At 40.7% G+C, this 17,961-nt stretch overlaps 1 protein-coding gene across 8 annotated transcripts in view; it reads left to right on the plus strand.

The window, feature by feature from the left end:
• The window catches only part of MCTP2 (multiple C2 and transmembrane domain containing 2), a 237,219-nt gene extending 219,901 nt beyond the window's left edge, over positions 1-17,318 (plus strand). For 5 of the 8 annotated variants that reach the window (XM_088024958.1, XM_028089193.2, XM_028089192.2 and 2 more), the window contains 3 exons: positions 1,585-1,694; positions 7,968-8,065; positions 10,262-17,316. In XM_088024958.1, the coding sequence (XP_087881084.1) occupies positions 1,585-1,694; positions 7,968-8,065; positions 10,262-10,330 (277 nt within the window). In that variant the 3' untranslated portion in view covers positions 10,331-17,316. Of the gene's footprint in view, positions 1-1,584; positions 1,695-7,967; positions 8,066-10,261 lie in introns of all 8 variants that reach the window. The other 3 variants (XM_088024959.1, XM_028089197.2, XM_088024960.1) reach the window with 2 other exon arrangements.
• Positions 17,319-17,961: the final 643 nt, after the last annotated feature.

Below are 17,961 nucleotides of genomic sequence, written 5' to 3' on the forward strand. Positions count from 1 at the left end.
CATGACCTGAGCCGAAGGCAGACGCTTAACCATCTGAGCCACCCAGGCGCCCCAAAATTCCGTTTTCTTAAGCACTTTCCCAAATAGTGATACCTCACAAAGAAATAAACTAGAAATCACGTGAGAAACAAATTATGATGAGCATGCATATTAAAAGGTGTTTAAATTTTTAAAAAGTCAGAAATTAAAAACACACCTCTCTATGGGCAAAGATTAAAAATATTGATAACAGTCTGTTACAAGAGGGTGAGGTGACCGGGTTTTTCTTAGACTCTTCATGGAATTGTGGTTATTTACAAAACAAAACAAAATCTCTCTTAGCCTCAATTTGCTCATGTGTAAAATGGGGATAATCTTTACTCAGAAGAATTATGGTGACCATCACAATAATATGAAAAATATTAGCACAATGTCACATATTAAGTGCCTAGCAGCTGTTATAGGTTAGTCCCCCCACATCCCCCACTATCTCCCCCCCCCCACACACACACACACAAAAAAGACTAAGAGACAAATCTTTTACCTCTTTGTGTTCCTAGCCACAAAGTCAAGGGTCAATAGACAACCAAGTAAATGAAGCCAAAGACTGAGAAGAAGAAGGACCCTAGGCTCTCATGGGCTCTCCACAGGACATGGGATTTACAGGGCATTTTCTAGGACCAGGCAAAGATTTCCACTATTTGTTCAATTCTACATCCCATGTTCCAGATCTCCATTTGCACACAAGTCAAAGGAGGCAGTGGATATGTTGAAAGGAGCCAGGAGCCCCGTGAACATAACATGTGGTCACATAACCTGTGTTATCTATGGGTTGGTGGCCTAATGGTTTAGAGTCAAATGCCTCCAGCCCGTTTCAGGGCACTCAACCTTTTAGAGTCAGTGAGTCTGAAAATTCTAAAAAGAAGTTATTAGAAAACACAGAAGTTGGGGTGCCTTGGTGGCTCAGTCAGTTAAGTGTTGGACTCTTGATTTTGGCTCAAGTCATGATCACAGGGTCCTGAGATGGAGCCCAGTGTGGGGCTCTGCACTGAGCGTGGAGCCTGCTTGAGATTCTTTCTCTGCCTCTCCTTCTGCCTTTCCACCCCCCCCCAACCTTGTGCACTCTCTCTCTCAAAAAGGAAAAAAGAGAAAACAAAAAAAGCACCAGAGCACCTTAATAATATACTCCCTTTTCTAAATATTTACTGGCAACCATGTCTTCATGGAGAGAATTTTGAAGTGACCTCACTAACCTTTTGTTTTGAAGATCTCCATGCATGGAGCCATCCTGACCACACTGCACACACTGTAGTCTTTCATCACTTATGAGAGCCAGAGTCTTCCCTTAAAGACTGCCGGTTCCAGGAAGGCAAAGTCACCAGGACTCTGACAAGCTGGCTGGCAGTTGGTCTTGGGACCTGCTCCTCAGGACCTCAGTGATGTTTGTGCCATCCCCAGCTTGGCAGAACTTTCTCTCCAGGTTGTTAAAGGCACTTCTCCAGTAGACCTTTTTCATTTGTGTAACTAAGAAATAAACATGGCAAGATGAACTGGTAGGTGCTGTAGAGCGTCAGAGAGAATGATAGTGATGTGCTTTGTCTGCAGCACATTTAACTGGACGGTCCCGTTCCTCTCCTTCCTGGCCTGTTTGATCCTGGCAGTGACCACCATCATTTTGTATTTTATTCCACTCCGGTACATCGTTTTAATCTGGGGTAAGTCTGGCATGGTCCTTTTGCGAGCGGTCGATTTCAGGTAAGAACAAATGACTCATTTGTCAAGTGCAACTATCAACTTTAAATGTGCTCTTGTTGGCAATTAAACATGAGATTAAGGAAGGTATTTTGGGAACAAAAACTTCCAGGACCTCCTGAAAAGGCCAATTGCCTGAACGATCAGCACAGATATTTATAGGCCTCTTGCATAATTGCAATCAAATAAAAATGTGATTGTGCATGAGATTTCCCTTTGGGCTTTCGTAGCCATAAATACTCTTGGATAATATATTGCTGTGGCCCGGTAACTTTCAGGAAACACTGTTATTCAAATAGTGAGCAAACACCTGCATCTCGCCCTTTATAGTATGTAAAAGTAGATCTGGCCCCTGCCACAGTGCTTCTGACACTTCATCTCTCCTGGAGGAAAAATAATCTAACCCCATACTTAAATCCAGAAGCAGTAGAGAGGAAGGGAGGTGGTTACTCCCTAACCAGTGCCTGAAAGAAGAGGAAGCTATAATTTAGCAGGGTAAATGGTGTGCCTATATAAAGTTTAGCTGCTTTAAAAAAAAGTAGAAACAAAAATCACAAACTCGAAATAAACGGCATGACTTGATTTACTACTCAAGCCAGCAGTTGGACAAAAGACAAGCAGCTTTGTGAATATTTGTGTCTGTTGCTGGGTGGGCTCTGGGTTGATAGAAGGAGCGTGCATTGCAGTAAATTAATTGCTGGAGAAGCAATCAACCCTTTTCCCTAAGAGTCTGCCAGTCATAGTTTCCATTCCTTGGCTCCAATGAATACTGCTGAGTTCTCAACCATAGATGCTCCTTTCTAGGGATCCTTGGATGTCAAGGTGTTCAGAGAAGTTACCACCTACAAGTGACTGCATTAAAACGCATTCATGTTTAAGCAAAAGCTGAGAGCTTGCAAATGTCAGATACAAGCTACAATCTTTCTAAAACCATTAAATGTAGACCTTTTCAAAGAGAACCCACGGGAGTAGAATCCTGCTGACGAGGAAAGCCAAATGTAGACATTCTGAATTGGGAAAAGTCATCGAAAAAAAATAGAATAACTCATAAAACTTCAGAAGTGGAATGATTTTGAGAGAGCATAAGCCACTGGTTCTCTGTTTCGTCCAGGAAGTAAGAATCCCAGAGAAAGAAGTATCTCTCTTTTATAGCAAGCCTGAGAAAAGAAAAAGATACTCTAATTTCCCTCTTTACAGGTTTGTTTTGAGGCTTGATGACCCTCACTCTTGGCGAAAATCTTCTATCCATACTTAGTTTTTGATTGTTTCTCTTATTTTGCAACGATGCTAGCACATTGGTCCATAGGCCCTTAGAAAGAGATCAAGAAGCTCTTCAGGGTCCGTTGATCAAGAAGAAATATTTTATAAAAGCATCTCCCTGAATACCTTATGTACTAAATGTTATCTATATAGACTGAATAATCTGTCTTTCTTAATTGTTTTTCATTAAGAATTCATTTGCAAATCCATTTATTGATCACATTTAAAAAACAGATCTTAAAACTGTTGTCTGACCCTAATCAGAAAATGATTCATTTGTTTCAGAGGTACAGATCTGTGATTCAACAGTCTTGCACAATTCACAGCACTCACCATAGCACATACCCTCCCGATGTCTGTCACCCAGCCACCCCATCCCTCCCACCCTCCCACCACTCCAGCAACCCTGTTTGTTTCCTGAGATTAAGAATTCCTCATATCAGTGAGGTTATATAAATAATACAATATATGTTAAAAAAAAAAAAAAAGGTAGCAGGAGGGGAAGAATGAAGGGGGGGAAATCGGAGGGGGAGATGAACCCTGAGAGATGATAGACTCTGAAAAACAAACTGAGGGTTCTAGAGGGCAGGGTGGTGGGGGGATGTGTTAGCCTGGTGATGGGTATTAAAGAGGGCACGTTCTGCGTGGAGCACTGGGTGTTATAAACAAACAATGAATCATGGAACACTACATCAAAAACTAATGATGTAATGTATGGTGATTAACATAACAATAAAAATTTTTTAAAAAAGAGAATGATTCAAAATTACTATAATCAGTTGGCCAATATTTTGTTCATTTTTAAGCTGGGGTAAGTTGAATGCATGGTCAGCTTGTCAAATACTTTCTCAGGATCTCATCATTCTGGTACGTACTTGTTTTTCTGCATCTTTCCCTCGACAAAGAAGACTATACTATATTTCCTCCTTTGATCATCAGTTTTGGAAGTCCAATCCCTCTTTCTATTTATCCCAAATTGCTTTGACTTTTGATCTTATCCTCCAAGATCTTGGCAGCTTTCAAACACCAACTTTTTGCATCTCATTAATGAGATATTGCTCTATTTATCGTTCAGCTTATGGATGAAATTATTAAATAGCATGGAGTTTATTATGTTCTCCTGAACTGACAGTAACCCTTTGAGCTTTGTCTTCTGTGTCTGGTTCTTTAGTTTTATGTTCTGGACAAGGGCTTATAGTTTATTGATGAGCTCACCTTATATAATGTAGTCAAAAGCCTTGACAATCAACACATGATCTATTGCCTCATTGAGTAAAACCTGCCATGCCATCCTGGAATATACTCAGCAATTCTGTTAGGACTTCTTTTCCAAGACAAATTAGTTATTAGCTTCATGGACCCAGGACATTCCTTTGCACATCTCCTATATTATTGTATCCTTGTCAGAGACTTCTCATGTAGAAAATGACTTCGTATGTCTTCCATTTCTAGTGTTCCTTTTAATTTTACTAAGGATCAGAAGATTGTTTCTTATTCTGGGTTACTTACTCATTTTCACTGAGTCCTAAAAGTGGTGTTAAGATCCCCCTTTTCTTGTCCACTCTTTTTAACCCTTTGGAACAAAATTACTTAACTGTATATTCTATATTTCCATATTCTGTACACCCAAATAATATTTTTGTAGAAATACTTATTAAGTACCAGGATTATTTAACATAAGCCTCTGGAGAGCAGCCTAATTTCATAATGTCCATAAGGAATATTCCTTGACTCACCAACTTCATTGTCAGGTTTTGAAGGGTGAGACATTTTTCTTTCCTCTTTAACCTATGATTTTAGAGAAGCTATATATAGGTAGTAGATCTTTAACAAGTACTTGACAAATATTTAATATGTCTGCAAATTTCGTACCTGTGATATACAGGGATGGCATTTCTTTTGAGCCCAACACCCACCTCTCTTGTGTGGGAGTGTAGAGTTTGAAAATGATGTGAGGGAAAAAAAGAAAAAAGAAAAGAAAATGATGTGAGAGGTGGCTTAAGAGGGATATTTGACATTTTCTGAAGGAAACCGTATCTACTGAATTTTGAGCACCTATTTGATGTATTTCTAGAAGGCAAGGCACTTCTTAGGATTAGATCCCATGTGGGTTTTCTGCCCCTTTTGAGAGGTTTCCCATATTCCTTTCATTCAGTTCTCCAGCATAGATGCTTCAGTTCTGGTCTGGGATACTTCTGTTGTTCCAAGGTAGATAGGAACTCCCCAAGCTAGATTATGAACTTCTTGAAAAGAAGACCCATGACTTATCTAACTTTGTATCTCCATTTGATAACACAGTGTCTTTTATGTGGCAAGCACTTACTGTTTGATACATGAGCAAGCAAGGACCCTCTGCCCCATCTCAACACTCTCGTCAGTGTACTGAGGTCAGGGCCACATGCTAGGCACTCATACAAGTATCTGAAAAATAGTGTTATAATTCTGTTTCAAGTGTTTATTCACCTGTGGCCATATGTGCAAAGCAGTCATGCAGTTTTTCCAACTTTCTCCAAGAGATTTTTTTTTTTTTTTTAACTGGATTGCTCATTCTGTTCCACTGATCGGTTCAGTCTGTGATCTGGGACCATTAAATGACAGTGTCTTTGCCAAATGTTATCCCTTGGTATTTGGATCCCACTTCTTTGGGTGTGCTAAAAAATTAAAATTCAGAGCAGATAGACCCTCTGCCTATCTGCATTTAGGTTAAAAATATTGAAAGGTGTGTCTGTCACTCTGATAAAGGTACAACTTCCAAATTTGGGTGTGTACTCACATGCCTTATAGTATAGGGATTCTTCTCTCACCCCTTTGTTTTTGGCTTGTTGACATCTTGAGTAATGATGGTAGCCCCCCTCATTGTTAGGGAACTCCAGATTACAGAATCCTCATGCTTACGTTGTCCATGTGATTCTCCCATCAACCTAGGACACTATATAGCTCAGGTCTTTATTATTGAGATTTTAATGTAAGAAATCTGAGGCACAGGAGGGTCCAGTGGTTTGCCTAAACCCACATAGCGGATACTTGGTGATGCCAGAGCTGGGGCCCAGCTATTCCTGCTCCATAGCCCTTGTTCCTTGACCCATTGCCCCTTACTGAGGACCCAGGAGTACATGAGCCTGTGGACACTTGGTCTCACACAGTAGTTAATATTGTGGAATTACTGACATTTGACAACATAAAAAAAAATAAGGTGTGCTTTTGAAGCATGCAATCAGAGCGCCTTATAATTTTGATTCTAAGTTTTTCAAACAGACAATCTCAGTGCATTGTGGGCCACTTCTGCCCTTATTGGTGCATTTGAGCTACTGTGCAGGTTTATAATCTTCTCGGTGACTAAGAATGCAGTGTTTTGATCGGCTGTGAGATTATCCCTGCCTTGCTGTTCATTGTAAAGACTCCAGATGCGCACACTATATATAATTAACAATAGAAGATATATCTTTTCTCAATAAGTCTTTGTCTCCCTTCATCATTTTGCCTTGTCTGTTTTCTTTTGCCAGAAAGCCCATGCTACAATTAAATGTCTTTAGAATAACACAGTGAGAGTATTTTAGTTTAAAGGAACGCTGGGGGAAATTTTAGCTAGAAACATGAAGCTTGCTGTGGGGGGTAGAGAGAAGAAAGGCAGAGTGCAGCTTTGACTTGAGAGAAAAAGGATCATTTGTAAGGAGCCTTCCCCAGCCCAACCACCGGGCCACCATTTTACTCATGAACAATGGCCAGCTCCCATTTGCAAAGCAGATGTAAATCTGACCCTCTAAGGAAATGACTGGAGGTTGGTATTGTGTCAGGTATAATGTCACTCAGAAAGTTCTGTCCTTAGATGAAAGCAAAATAATACTTAATGAAGAAAAACAGCAAAGCTTTTATGGGCTGGGGACCGTCAGACAGCTAACTGTTACCTTGACTCTTTGAGGGAAGAGTCAGGGTTCATCTAAGGTGAGAATTCATTCAGCATCACTGGGATCAACCAGGGCTTCAGGTATGATCCTCGCTAAACAAGCACTCTGTGGCAGAACTTCAGAAGCCCACCACCTTACTCTTTCTGCTTGGAAAACTCAGCATGAGAAAGAGTTGACCTTTGGAGGAAAGACAACAGCTCCTGAGCTCTTACCAGCAGCTGGGAGGAACAGAGGAGGAGACACATAGGTGGCTCAGAGGTACATCCCTCTGGAGAGGAAACCACAGGTGGAGCTTGCCCGGGGCATGCCCACACACCCAAAGTGCAGCCATCAAAGATACTTTAAGGGTTGAACCCCCTCTAATTACCACTGTCCCCATCCTAAATTAGCAGAGACTCCATTGACTAGACAAACCCACACACCATTGTCGGGGTCCATAAATTAAGTTAGCAGCCATAGTAAGATAATTTCCAATAATAACTTTTCACAGTTTCCTGCAGCATCAAAGTACAATCAACACGTCAAGTTGTGTTCTGCAGTGAGAGAAGAGAAACCTGTGAAAATGAGCTGGAGTGGGGGAGAGAGAGATTTCTGCAGTTTCTTTTTAACAACAAAAAAGCGACTCCCGCCCTCCACCTCCTACTGCTACGTTTGGTCCAGAGCCCCCAAGCAGACTTGTTGGGGCTAATGAAGGCCTTTTCCCATCTGGGACGTTTGTTTTCCTAGCAGAGGAGGCTGTTAATCAGCGTAGTCCAAAAAAGCCAATGAGCTCCACGGTTTTAGTGTCTGTTTCTGCCGCCCTGCTGCTGGGATTGTAATAGGATTTTCACAGTTGAAGATGGCAGAACTCCTGTCCCACAGAATCACCCCCACCCCTCCTTCCTTCCAGAAAAGGCATTTGTGAGTGATTCCACATGACAGAGACGTGTGTGTGTGTGTGACTTGAGGTCTAGTGTAAAAAATTACACTAATTTTTACTTGTGAATCTCCCCCTCCCCCAGTCAGGAGAGTTTTTTTTAAAGATAGATGGATAGATAGACAAAGAGATCTCCCTGTGTTTCTATTTTTCAGGCATAAATAAATTTACGAAGAAGCTTCGAAATCCCTATGCCATCGACAATAATGAGCTGCTAGACTTCCTCTCCAGGGTACCATCTGATGTTCAAAAGGTACGTAATGAACGGTCACTGCCAACGGGGACCCCAGCACTGAAGTCTGGCCAGCCCCAGAGCCTGAAGAGCACAGGGCGGTGCTCATGTAATTGAGATAATGCATCAGAAAATCCTTAAAGCGGCCTGGCTTGCAGGGAGGTGGCAGGAAAACCTTTGTCCAGAGCATGAGATGATTATGGAAAATTACCCCCAAAAAAGGGCTACTTAAGAATGATCTGGAACTCACACTGTGTGGGTATGGTGTGATGGTGTTTGACCATGTTTTGATCGCTCGCCTCCCTGAGGAGGATAAGATGGGCTCAGTGAGCGGGAGAGTGGGAGATCCCAAGCTCGGGGAGGATTGCTTATTTTCCTCCTCTTCCTGATGGCAGGCATTTTAGGGTAAGTAGGGGACAAGACGATTCTTCTTTTTTATTCTTGTTTGCCCTGGTTATGTGCTAGGCTTTCTTTCTATCCCTTCCCCTCCGAAGACTTAGGGATGCCAAGGGCAAAGCTCCCACCCACTCTCATACACATAGAGGCAGAGACAGTGTGAAATAATTGGAGATCGATCAGAAGTATTATTCACAGGTAATATTATTTCACTTAGTCCAGCAGCATCTAGTCTCTGTGGATGCACAGAGATTAAACCAGGCAACAATACCAGAAAGTCTTGTAGAGCAGCCTGAGCCAGGCCCCTGCAGATCAGGTGGCTATAAATCCAGAGGAAGGAGGGGAGGCAATGATTTCTCTATAAAGGAGAACAGAGATCATAGAAGGAGTAGATGGGGAGCCCATGGTGTAAAATACCAACATGATGATCAAAGACACAACCCTTTATTATCTGAGAGAATCCAAATCAAGTATCGATTTTCATCCTTGGGCCACTGTCACAGAAGTGGTTCACGGCGGCTCCTGGGCAACGGCAGTGACTCGGGCTGAAAAGACCTACAGTTTCTTTCCCCTTCACTCTGAGTTCTAGAGATTAAAATAGACTCCATGACACCATTTTTCTTTAATCTCCATTTTATGATATAATTAGCTATTACATGTGTTCTATGAATAGGAGGTTCCTCGTTAACATTTGCATTACATGATTATAAAATAGTAACCTGGCCCCTGTTTGTTTTGCATTGAAGATTGACAGGTATGTCATTCCCTGCTCCCCTAGGGGACCTTCACCAAACACTCTGAGGAAAGGGTGCTTTTTTGCATGTATCTCCTTTTGACAAAGTGTAGCTCAACATATGTGATGGGGCATGGTGTCCTTGGGGAGTTTGGCACAAATGCTAAAAACCAGTGAGCACATGTCGTCTGTAATACAATACTTTAAATGAAGCCATTCCACCATCAGCCAATCAAAACCCACACACCAAAGCAATGAGATTCAGTTGCATCACTTCAGTTGCAATGTGAGTTCGTCCCTGTGTCCTCGAAGAAAGGAAATCATCATCCAGCACACCCTACCACAAGGATTGTCTCTACATAGTCCAGGCACCAGCTCTCCAAGCGGCCATCCAGTTGGAGTGGACCTGAATACAGAGGGACGCTACAAAAGAGCATTTGAGGAAGATATACAGTATGCTAGTAAGATCCTCCATGTATCCCCAAGAGCACTTTCAAATAACACAATAGACAGTTTTCCACTGGGGACTCCCCGAATGCTCATATTTATCACAGATGTTTTAGCCATTACATTGTAAATGCAATTCATTTTTAAGAGAAATCTATTTAACTCTGTGGCCAGTATCATTTCAACATTTTTTTTCCTCTCCCTGGCGACATAAATGTATTATATAATTTGCAGAGAATTCTTTCCCCAAGACTTTGGATAATTGTAAATGAATATTTCTTAGTAAGTTTTGCTGTATCATATACTAAGATAAACATTCCCAAGAGGCAGTTATTAAGCGTACTTGTAGTTGAAAACGGGCACACACAGAACTAAAATTATCTGGCAGTGCCGAGAGCAGGTAGAAACCCATGCATCTCATTAGAAAAATCTGCTTTTAATATTTTGGTCTCAAGAAATGATGCATGACTTCTCAAATCCTTCCTGCAATTAATCCCTCCATGTTCCTGTGTTTAGAAAATGATTCATTACCTTTGAACCTTCCTTCCTTTGCCTCGGTCTGTCCTTGGGGAGCCATTAACACACACTGTGGTGAGCTAGGGTTACCTAACCACCGGCGGCCCGTCTGTTTGTTTTCACAGGTGCAGTATGCAGAATTGAAACTCTGCAGCAGCCAGAGCCCCCTTCGGAAGAAGCGCAGCGCTCTCTAGGACCCACGCCAGCCTTGGGCACCAGCACCCAATTCCCTGTTGGGTTGATTAGACCAACACTCTCTCTGTTTCCGTGGTGGTACCCATGGTGTCATTCTGAAATGTGTGGAGCCCTCCCTGTACTCTCCCTGCTTCTCCACATGCACCGATGCACACCCATGTGCACACATCCACACGCATGGGTGTGCTAGTTGCTTAGCGTCTCGGCCTGTCAGAAGGAAACAATCTAGTGACCATGGAAGACTGAGGTCCCTTCTCAAATAGGAGGTAAAGCAAGGCGGCCAGGGGTCTGAATAGCCTCCTTGAGAATGGCTGGGAGACCACCTGGATGCAAGTGTGGCTCTGAACTTGTTTTCCTACCTCCAACAGATTCTCCTTAAGATTCAGTTTTTTCCTCTCCCATTCACACACTCCTTTCAGATTATCGGGCATGTGAGTCCATTTCTTTCTCTGAGTTCACAAGTCTCTGGTAGTAGCATCATCTCCCCAACGAGTGTCTCTTATAAGTAGATTTTTTAATAATTACCAGGATTAGCCCAAGCCTTTGGGAGTCCTGCACCGTGATTACTGAAGACGTGTGTGGACAATGGCAGTCAGCTCCCTGGTGCTGGACGCCAGTGCATATCGCAGTCCGTTGCGGGCAGTGGAAGCCCTGCGAAGGTCCAAAGGGACCATTCATCCAAAAAGTGAAGGTTACATGAGAGTATTTGGTTGCCTTACAAACGCCATATCTTCTGACTGGACTTTGCTTATTTCCAAAATAAAATGTCAATATTAGAGCTTCAGAGAGAGGGGGATGAATGAATGAATTCTGAGAGTATTTAGGAAGATGGATAAAGGCTGAGGAGCAAGGGACCAATTTATGGCTGCTTTACCTGATTGTCATAATCACTGTATTTGTCCGCATTTTTGAGCAGAAAGTAAAAATAACTCAGCCGTCCAAATCGATCTTTTGTTCCTGAGCAAGATAAGCTACACATAATACATATATATCTCAGAACCCCATTCCTTGAAAAGCACCACCCCAAAGTCGTCTTAAAAAATAGCTGATTCCTTCAGACCCCACCATTTCATAGTACCCCCAAGTAAAAACCCCGATTTTATGCATATATAAAATACATGCAGATATCCTTCTGTTCAAATGATATTTATGTTGTAAAGACTGTATTTTGTTGACACATACTTTGTGCAGTTTTATATATAACATATATGTGTGTGTGTATTGTAAAGAAAAGTTGAGGTAAAAAGACCCGATTTAATAGTGAGTTTTATTTTATTTTTTCTCTCTGGGTTGTAATTTAATAATCTTCAAACAAAAATGTTTATGAAAAATGCCAAAGATTCTAAACCTTATCATCCCGTGTCTGTTTTTCTTCATATTATATGTTCCTGGTTTTCTTTCTGGCTGAGCCAGATTTCTGCATGATTTGATTTGCTTCAAGTTAATGAAGCTGGCTGGAAAAGAGCCTTGCAGAAATTATAAAAGCTCCAGTAAATCTCTTAGTTGTACATACAATAGATATCCAAGAACCTCTTTTGTTAAACCAGTTATTCAATCTTCTGTGTAAACAATGCCTCATTGTCTCACTCCCAACTATCATGTAGTTTATCACAGTCTGTCATTTTGTAACGACCTAAGTCAGACATTTTTAAACAGACATGTGAGATCTGATCAGTCATTTGAATGAAAACTTTCAGCAGCAAAATAACCCCTTATTTATTTAAAAGTGGAACCGATACTTTATTGTTGTTCCTTTGCTATACAATTTCAAAATGAAATAATTTGTCCAACAAGAAGGCATCATTAGTTAGACTTATTCCCTCTGCAGCCCAATGGGAATTCTGAGCATTAAGTTTAGGACACAGCAGCTGGGCTGTCAAGAGCAGGACTGAATCAACCTTTAATAAACTGTAAGTGGAAAACAATTGTTAATAGATTAAGTAGACTTTGAACGTTAAAAATGTTCGTTGTAAGGGAAATGTGAAGATTTATACAAGTAATCAAACTCATACGAGATTCCAGAATGCTCTTTAGATAAAATTTATGGATTGTGGATTCAGTATGGTAATTAAAGATAATTTAGTAGGAATGTTGAAGTTTAGCCAAGCTCTCCTGATTCTCTTCTCAAACCTCACACTCCCATTTCCAGCTCTGACTGGATGTCTTTAGGCATCTCTACCTCAGTGGGTCAGAAATTGTTATCTCTCCCTCTGTGTGTTCAGGGCCCTGAACCCATAGTCTCCTAGCTTCCTTATTTCCCTTACTGGCACTGGCATTTTCTGGGCTAGGAATCACTGGGCATCCCCTTTTTTGTTCCTTATGTTTTGTTTTGTTTTCCCCCATCTCCCAACCCATAAATCTATAGATCCAGTGTTGCCATGTTATCTTGTCCATTTCTGTCTTGTCCATTTCTGGTCACCACCCCCTAAGCCAAGGCCTCCAAAACCTCTTACAAGACATGGCGATGGTACCAATTACATTACACCAGCTTAATCCTTCTTCCGACTATTCTTTTCACTAGGAATACTTTCTCACACGTTTCTGTCCAAATAAATTCTACCCTCTTAAAATTTTCAGAAGTTTCCTGCCCCAATTAGGATTTCTTTTGTTTCCTTGGCTGAATTAGATTCTACCCTTCTCTCTTGCACCCCCTCCCCCACATCTTTCATATCTTTCTGGCATTTGCCATATTCTGCTATAGCTCATCATTACCAGAGGCCTTGACTCCCTCTGTCCTCCACTGGGTAGACCATCCTGTCTGGCACCTAATAGACACTCAGGAAATACCTGATTAATTGATTGGGTCATAGTCAACTTTTCTTCTCTGCCCTTTCATGTATACAGAGCGCTGAGATGGGTAGATTAGTGTGGTCTATCAGAGGAAATAATTTCTTGTATTAAACACACAGCTCATACTGTGTGATATGATTTATAAGCTTTGGCCATGTCAACTATAAACTTTTCAGTGATGTCTTATATTGGAGAAGTCATTACCTACCTACATATCACAGGAAAATATATTTGTGCATGGTTAAAAAAAAACTTTGACTTTTCTTCTTGTCATTTATCATTTAATGAACATATATGGAACACTGATGATCTACCTGAACAAAACAGACTGCATTCCCTTGGTGGAGACAGACATGAAACAGATACTTTTGAAAAGTGGCATGACATTTGCAGATTCAAGTTTTTTTAAAAAGAGTATTCTGGCTGCAGTGGGTAGACCAGCAATTGTGAATGTTCAGAGAAGAGCTAATTTGAATAATCATAAATTGATGGTCACCTGGACCTTCAAATAGTGTCAATGGAAAAAAACTACAGGTGAAATCATGAGATGTTTAGGAAAAATGAGCAGGACTTCTCAGTTGCTTGACTGTGGGGTGAAGGAGAGAGTAGAATTCAAGATGGCACTCAGTGTTCTCATCTTGGGGTCCAGGAAGATGGTATGGTGTTTGCTAAGAGAGAATTACAGGAGCAGCCATGAGAAGAATAGCATGAGACCAGTTTTAGACAATGTTGAATATGAGGTACCTGACAAGCCTCTAAATGGGGATCTCAAAAGAGGTAACAATATATGGATATGGAGCCAAGAAAAGAAATATACTATACTTGAAGGAGATACATAAGGGCCAACATTCATAGAAATGATTGGAGCCACATGCTTCAAGAAATTGACTCCACACTCAAAAAGTTCTGTAAGGACAAGTCCACTAAAGCTAAATAGAAAATATTAAATAAGAGAAAAAGCAGTAAGCATATACTGTCATAGAATTCATTTGGTAGAGCATGTTTCAAGAAAGCAGGTGTGGTCTATAGTGCTGAATACCACCAAGATCACTTCAGTTGAGGACAGCACAGAGACCTTTAATGGCATGGCAACTTGTGGGGATCTTAGCGATGAGTCATTTCTGTAGTGTGGTAGGAAAGGAAACCAGTTTTGAGTTGAGAAATGAGTGGGCCTAGGAAAATGGAGACCACATGGAGGTACCCCTTGAAAAATTCCACTAGAAGGAGAGGAGAGAGAGCACAAGAACTCAGAATGGAAGGTGCCTGGAATTATTAAGGGAAAAAAGTAGATGTGTCATGAACTCAGTGTGCACCTGTTAGTAACAAAAAATTCATGAGTACAAGATGGAGTGATCTGTACCATTTAAAACTGTGCTCTGTTGAAACCCACCTCTCTTTTGTGTAGTAGTAATTCGACTTTTATGGGAGTAAAGTGGCTGGGAAATCAAAATACAATATCTTCTGAAAATATGCGTACTCACTTGATCATTGGATGAATGTTGAAAGGTGACATCTGAAGAATGGCTTAAAGCACATTCTCTCTTTATGTAGGTCTCTGTAGAAAGTCTACCGGGCTGTTCTGGTATGTTAATGTAGTGATTTACATGGGGAAAATGGATAGTCAAGCACAGAAGAATAGCTAGTATTTTAGAGCATTTACTAAATGCCAGGTACTTTCTAAGTGCTTTAGATGTAATAGCTCATTTAATTAACAACAACAAAACTATGAAATCGCTCAGATATTTATGGAAAAAATAACCAATTTCATTCAAACTCTCCCAAGAAATAGTAAAAAGAAGATACAACACTTTTCTACATATTTTATGAAGCCAGTATAATCCTCATTCCAAAACCCAACAAGGTGATACAAGGATGGAAAATTACTTACCAGAATCCCTTATGAATATAGATATAAAATTATGAAAGATATATAAGCTTCTACACTGAAAACATGATTGAGAGAAAGAAGATAAATAAATGTAGAGTTTCATGGATTAGAAAATTCAATATATTAAGATGTCAAGAGATTAAATGTAAGCCCAATAAAAATTATAAGGTTTTTTTTTACAGAAATTAATCAGCTGATTCTAAAATGTACATGGAAATGCAAGAATCCAAGAATAATCCAAGCAATCTTGCAGATGATTAACACTGGCAGATAACAAGATGTATTATAAAGTTATTGTAACTAGACAATGTGCTATGGGCACAAGCGTAGACAGATTAAATAGAAAAGACTGGAAGGACACCCACACATATTTGGTAACCTGTGACCTAATTTATGTCAAAGGTGACATATTTTCAGTGTGAGGACAGCATGCAGTGTAGGGAAAAAAAGCTTCTGAAAAAAATGACACTGGGTCATTTAAGTACCCACATGGATAAAATAAATATTGACACCTTATACTCACAAAATCAATTCTGTATGAATTGCAGATCCAAAAGTGGAAGGCAAAGTAAAAGATTTCAGAAAAAGTCATAGGAAAATGTCTTCACGTTTATGTGATAAGCAAAGATTTCTTAAACTGATAATAGGTGCTAGTCATAATGAGAAAATACTGATAAATTGGAGATCATTAAACTTAATTTTTCCTCAAAAAGTATGAATTAAGAGAGAAAAAGGGTAAGCCACAAAGTGAAAGAAAATACATAATCTCTATATATAATCTGACAATTCTATCCAGAATAAAGATTTTCTACAATGAAAAGGCAGAAAACCCAGTAGAAAAAGGGGCAAAAGACTTGAAAAGGCACTTCACAGAAGAGCCTATCCAAATGGCCAGTAAACATAAAAAGGTGCTCAGCATCACTAGTCATAAGGCAAATGCAAATTGAAACCACAAAATGATACAACTGCACACAGCCAAAGTGGCTAAAATGAAAAGTCAATATTAAGTGTTTTTAAGGATGTGGAAAAACAAATTCCTATATACTCTTAGTGGGTGAGAACATAAATTGGTACAACCACTTTGGAAAACTTTTGGAAAAGTATCTATTAAAGCTAACCATATGCATACCCTATGACCCTTCCCCCAGTTTCACTCTTAGGTATATAACCAACAGATTGTGCATATGTTCAATAAAAGACATGCCCAAGAACACTTACCACAGTACTACTTGTATGATTCCAAAAACAGCAGCAGTATATATTCATCAGTATCTGAGAGGATCAATTACTTGGGACTCTACAATGGAATACCATACAGATGAAAGGAAGAACTAAGGTTGCATGCAACAACATGGATATTTCATAAATCATGTTCAACAAAAGAAACAAGACAGCACAAATACATGCAATGCAAGATTTCATTTACATAAAGTTCAAAAACAGAAAAACACAATCTATGGTGTTAAAATTGAGAAGGCTGGGGGTATAATGCCTAAAAGGAGCCATAAGTGGAATTCCTGGGATGATGTCAAGGTTTTGTCATTTTGGTCTGGATTCTAGTTACATCAACTTGTTAACTTTGTGAAATTCACTGAGCTGTAAACTTACGACTTGTATAATTTTCTGCATGTTTACTAAAAGGAAAGAAAATTATGAAGCATGGTCATTTTATTCCTAATTTACAATTAAAGAAACTGAGGCTGATCGCTGTATTTTAAACATGAAAGAAGAAGAGCACTAATCCAAATAAACATTTTAAATTGTGTAAGAGTTGGAAGTCATTCTAAACAAACCCAAAACAGACAGTTCCTCAATAATCTCATTGCATTTGAATATTCAATGATGTCTTCACACAAATCAGTCATTTTAAAAAGATCTTCATTACTAGGAATACAAAAAGTGACTTCCTCTAACTGGTCACCTACAGAAGCATTAAAAAATTACCTTACATGAGCAAATCGGTCCTTGACACCTCAGGATCTGAAGTGTTCCAGAAAGTTTTTTTCTTTTGGGGCAGCTGGGTGGCTCAGTCAATTAAGTGTCCAACTCTGGATTTCGGCTCAGGTCATGATCTCAGGGTCATGATCTCAGGGTTGTGAGATGGAGCCCTATGTTGGGTTCTGCGCTCAGCACAGAGTCAGCTTGAGATTATTTCCCCTCCCTCTTCCTCTCCCTCTGCTCCTCCCCCTGAGTGCTTGCTCTCTCTCTCTCTCTCTCAAATAAATAAAATCTGTTTAAAGAAGTTTTATCTTGGGATGCCTAGGTGGCTTAGTCGGTTAAGCATCTGCCTTCAGCTCAGGTCATGATCCCAGGGTCCGGGGATCGAGTCCTGCATCGGGCTCCCTGCTCAGTGGGGAGCCTGCTTCTCCCTCTGCATGCTACCCCCCGGCTTGTGCGTGCTCTCTGACAAATAAATAAATAAAATATTTTTTTAAAAAGTTTTATGTTTTGGGAGCAAGATGGCGGAGGAGTAGGAGACCTAGATTTCGTCTGGTCTCAGGAATTCAGCTGAATAGGGATCAAACCATTCTGAACACCTACGAGCTCAACAGGAGATCGAACAGGAGAGTAGCAACAACTCTCTGAACAGAGAAGCGACCACTTACTGGAAGGTAGGGCGTGCGGAGAAGTGAATCCGAGGCGATATTCGGGAGGATAGACGGCGGGGGAGGGGGCGTCCGTTGCCGCTTCTGGCAAGTGCTAGAGCCGCGGAGCACAAAATCGGACCTTTTAGAAGTTGGCTCGGCGGAGGGACGTCGCTGCAGTGGCTAAGCAGGGGGTGGAATCCTCCCGGGACAGTGTGGTCTCAGGACCCTTGGGGTCACAGAGAGACCAGGGGTGCCTGAGTGCGCCAGAGCTCCCAGGTATCGGAGCAGGGAAGCCGGCTGCAGATACGGAGCAGAGTCGCGGGCTCTCAGCTCGGGGTTGCCATAAACTGTGATCTGCGGCCCA

The sequence above is a fragment of the Eumetopias jubatus genome, unplaced genomic scaffold (genome assembly GCF_037043125.1).
Source record: "Eumetopias jubatus isolate StellerSeaLion01/CBP00866 unplaced genomic scaffold, mEumJub1_p1.0 scaffold_7, whole genome shotgun sequence".
Lineage (NCBI taxonomy): Eukaryota > Metazoa > Chordata > Mammalia > Carnivora > Otariidae > Eumetopias > Eumetopias jubatus.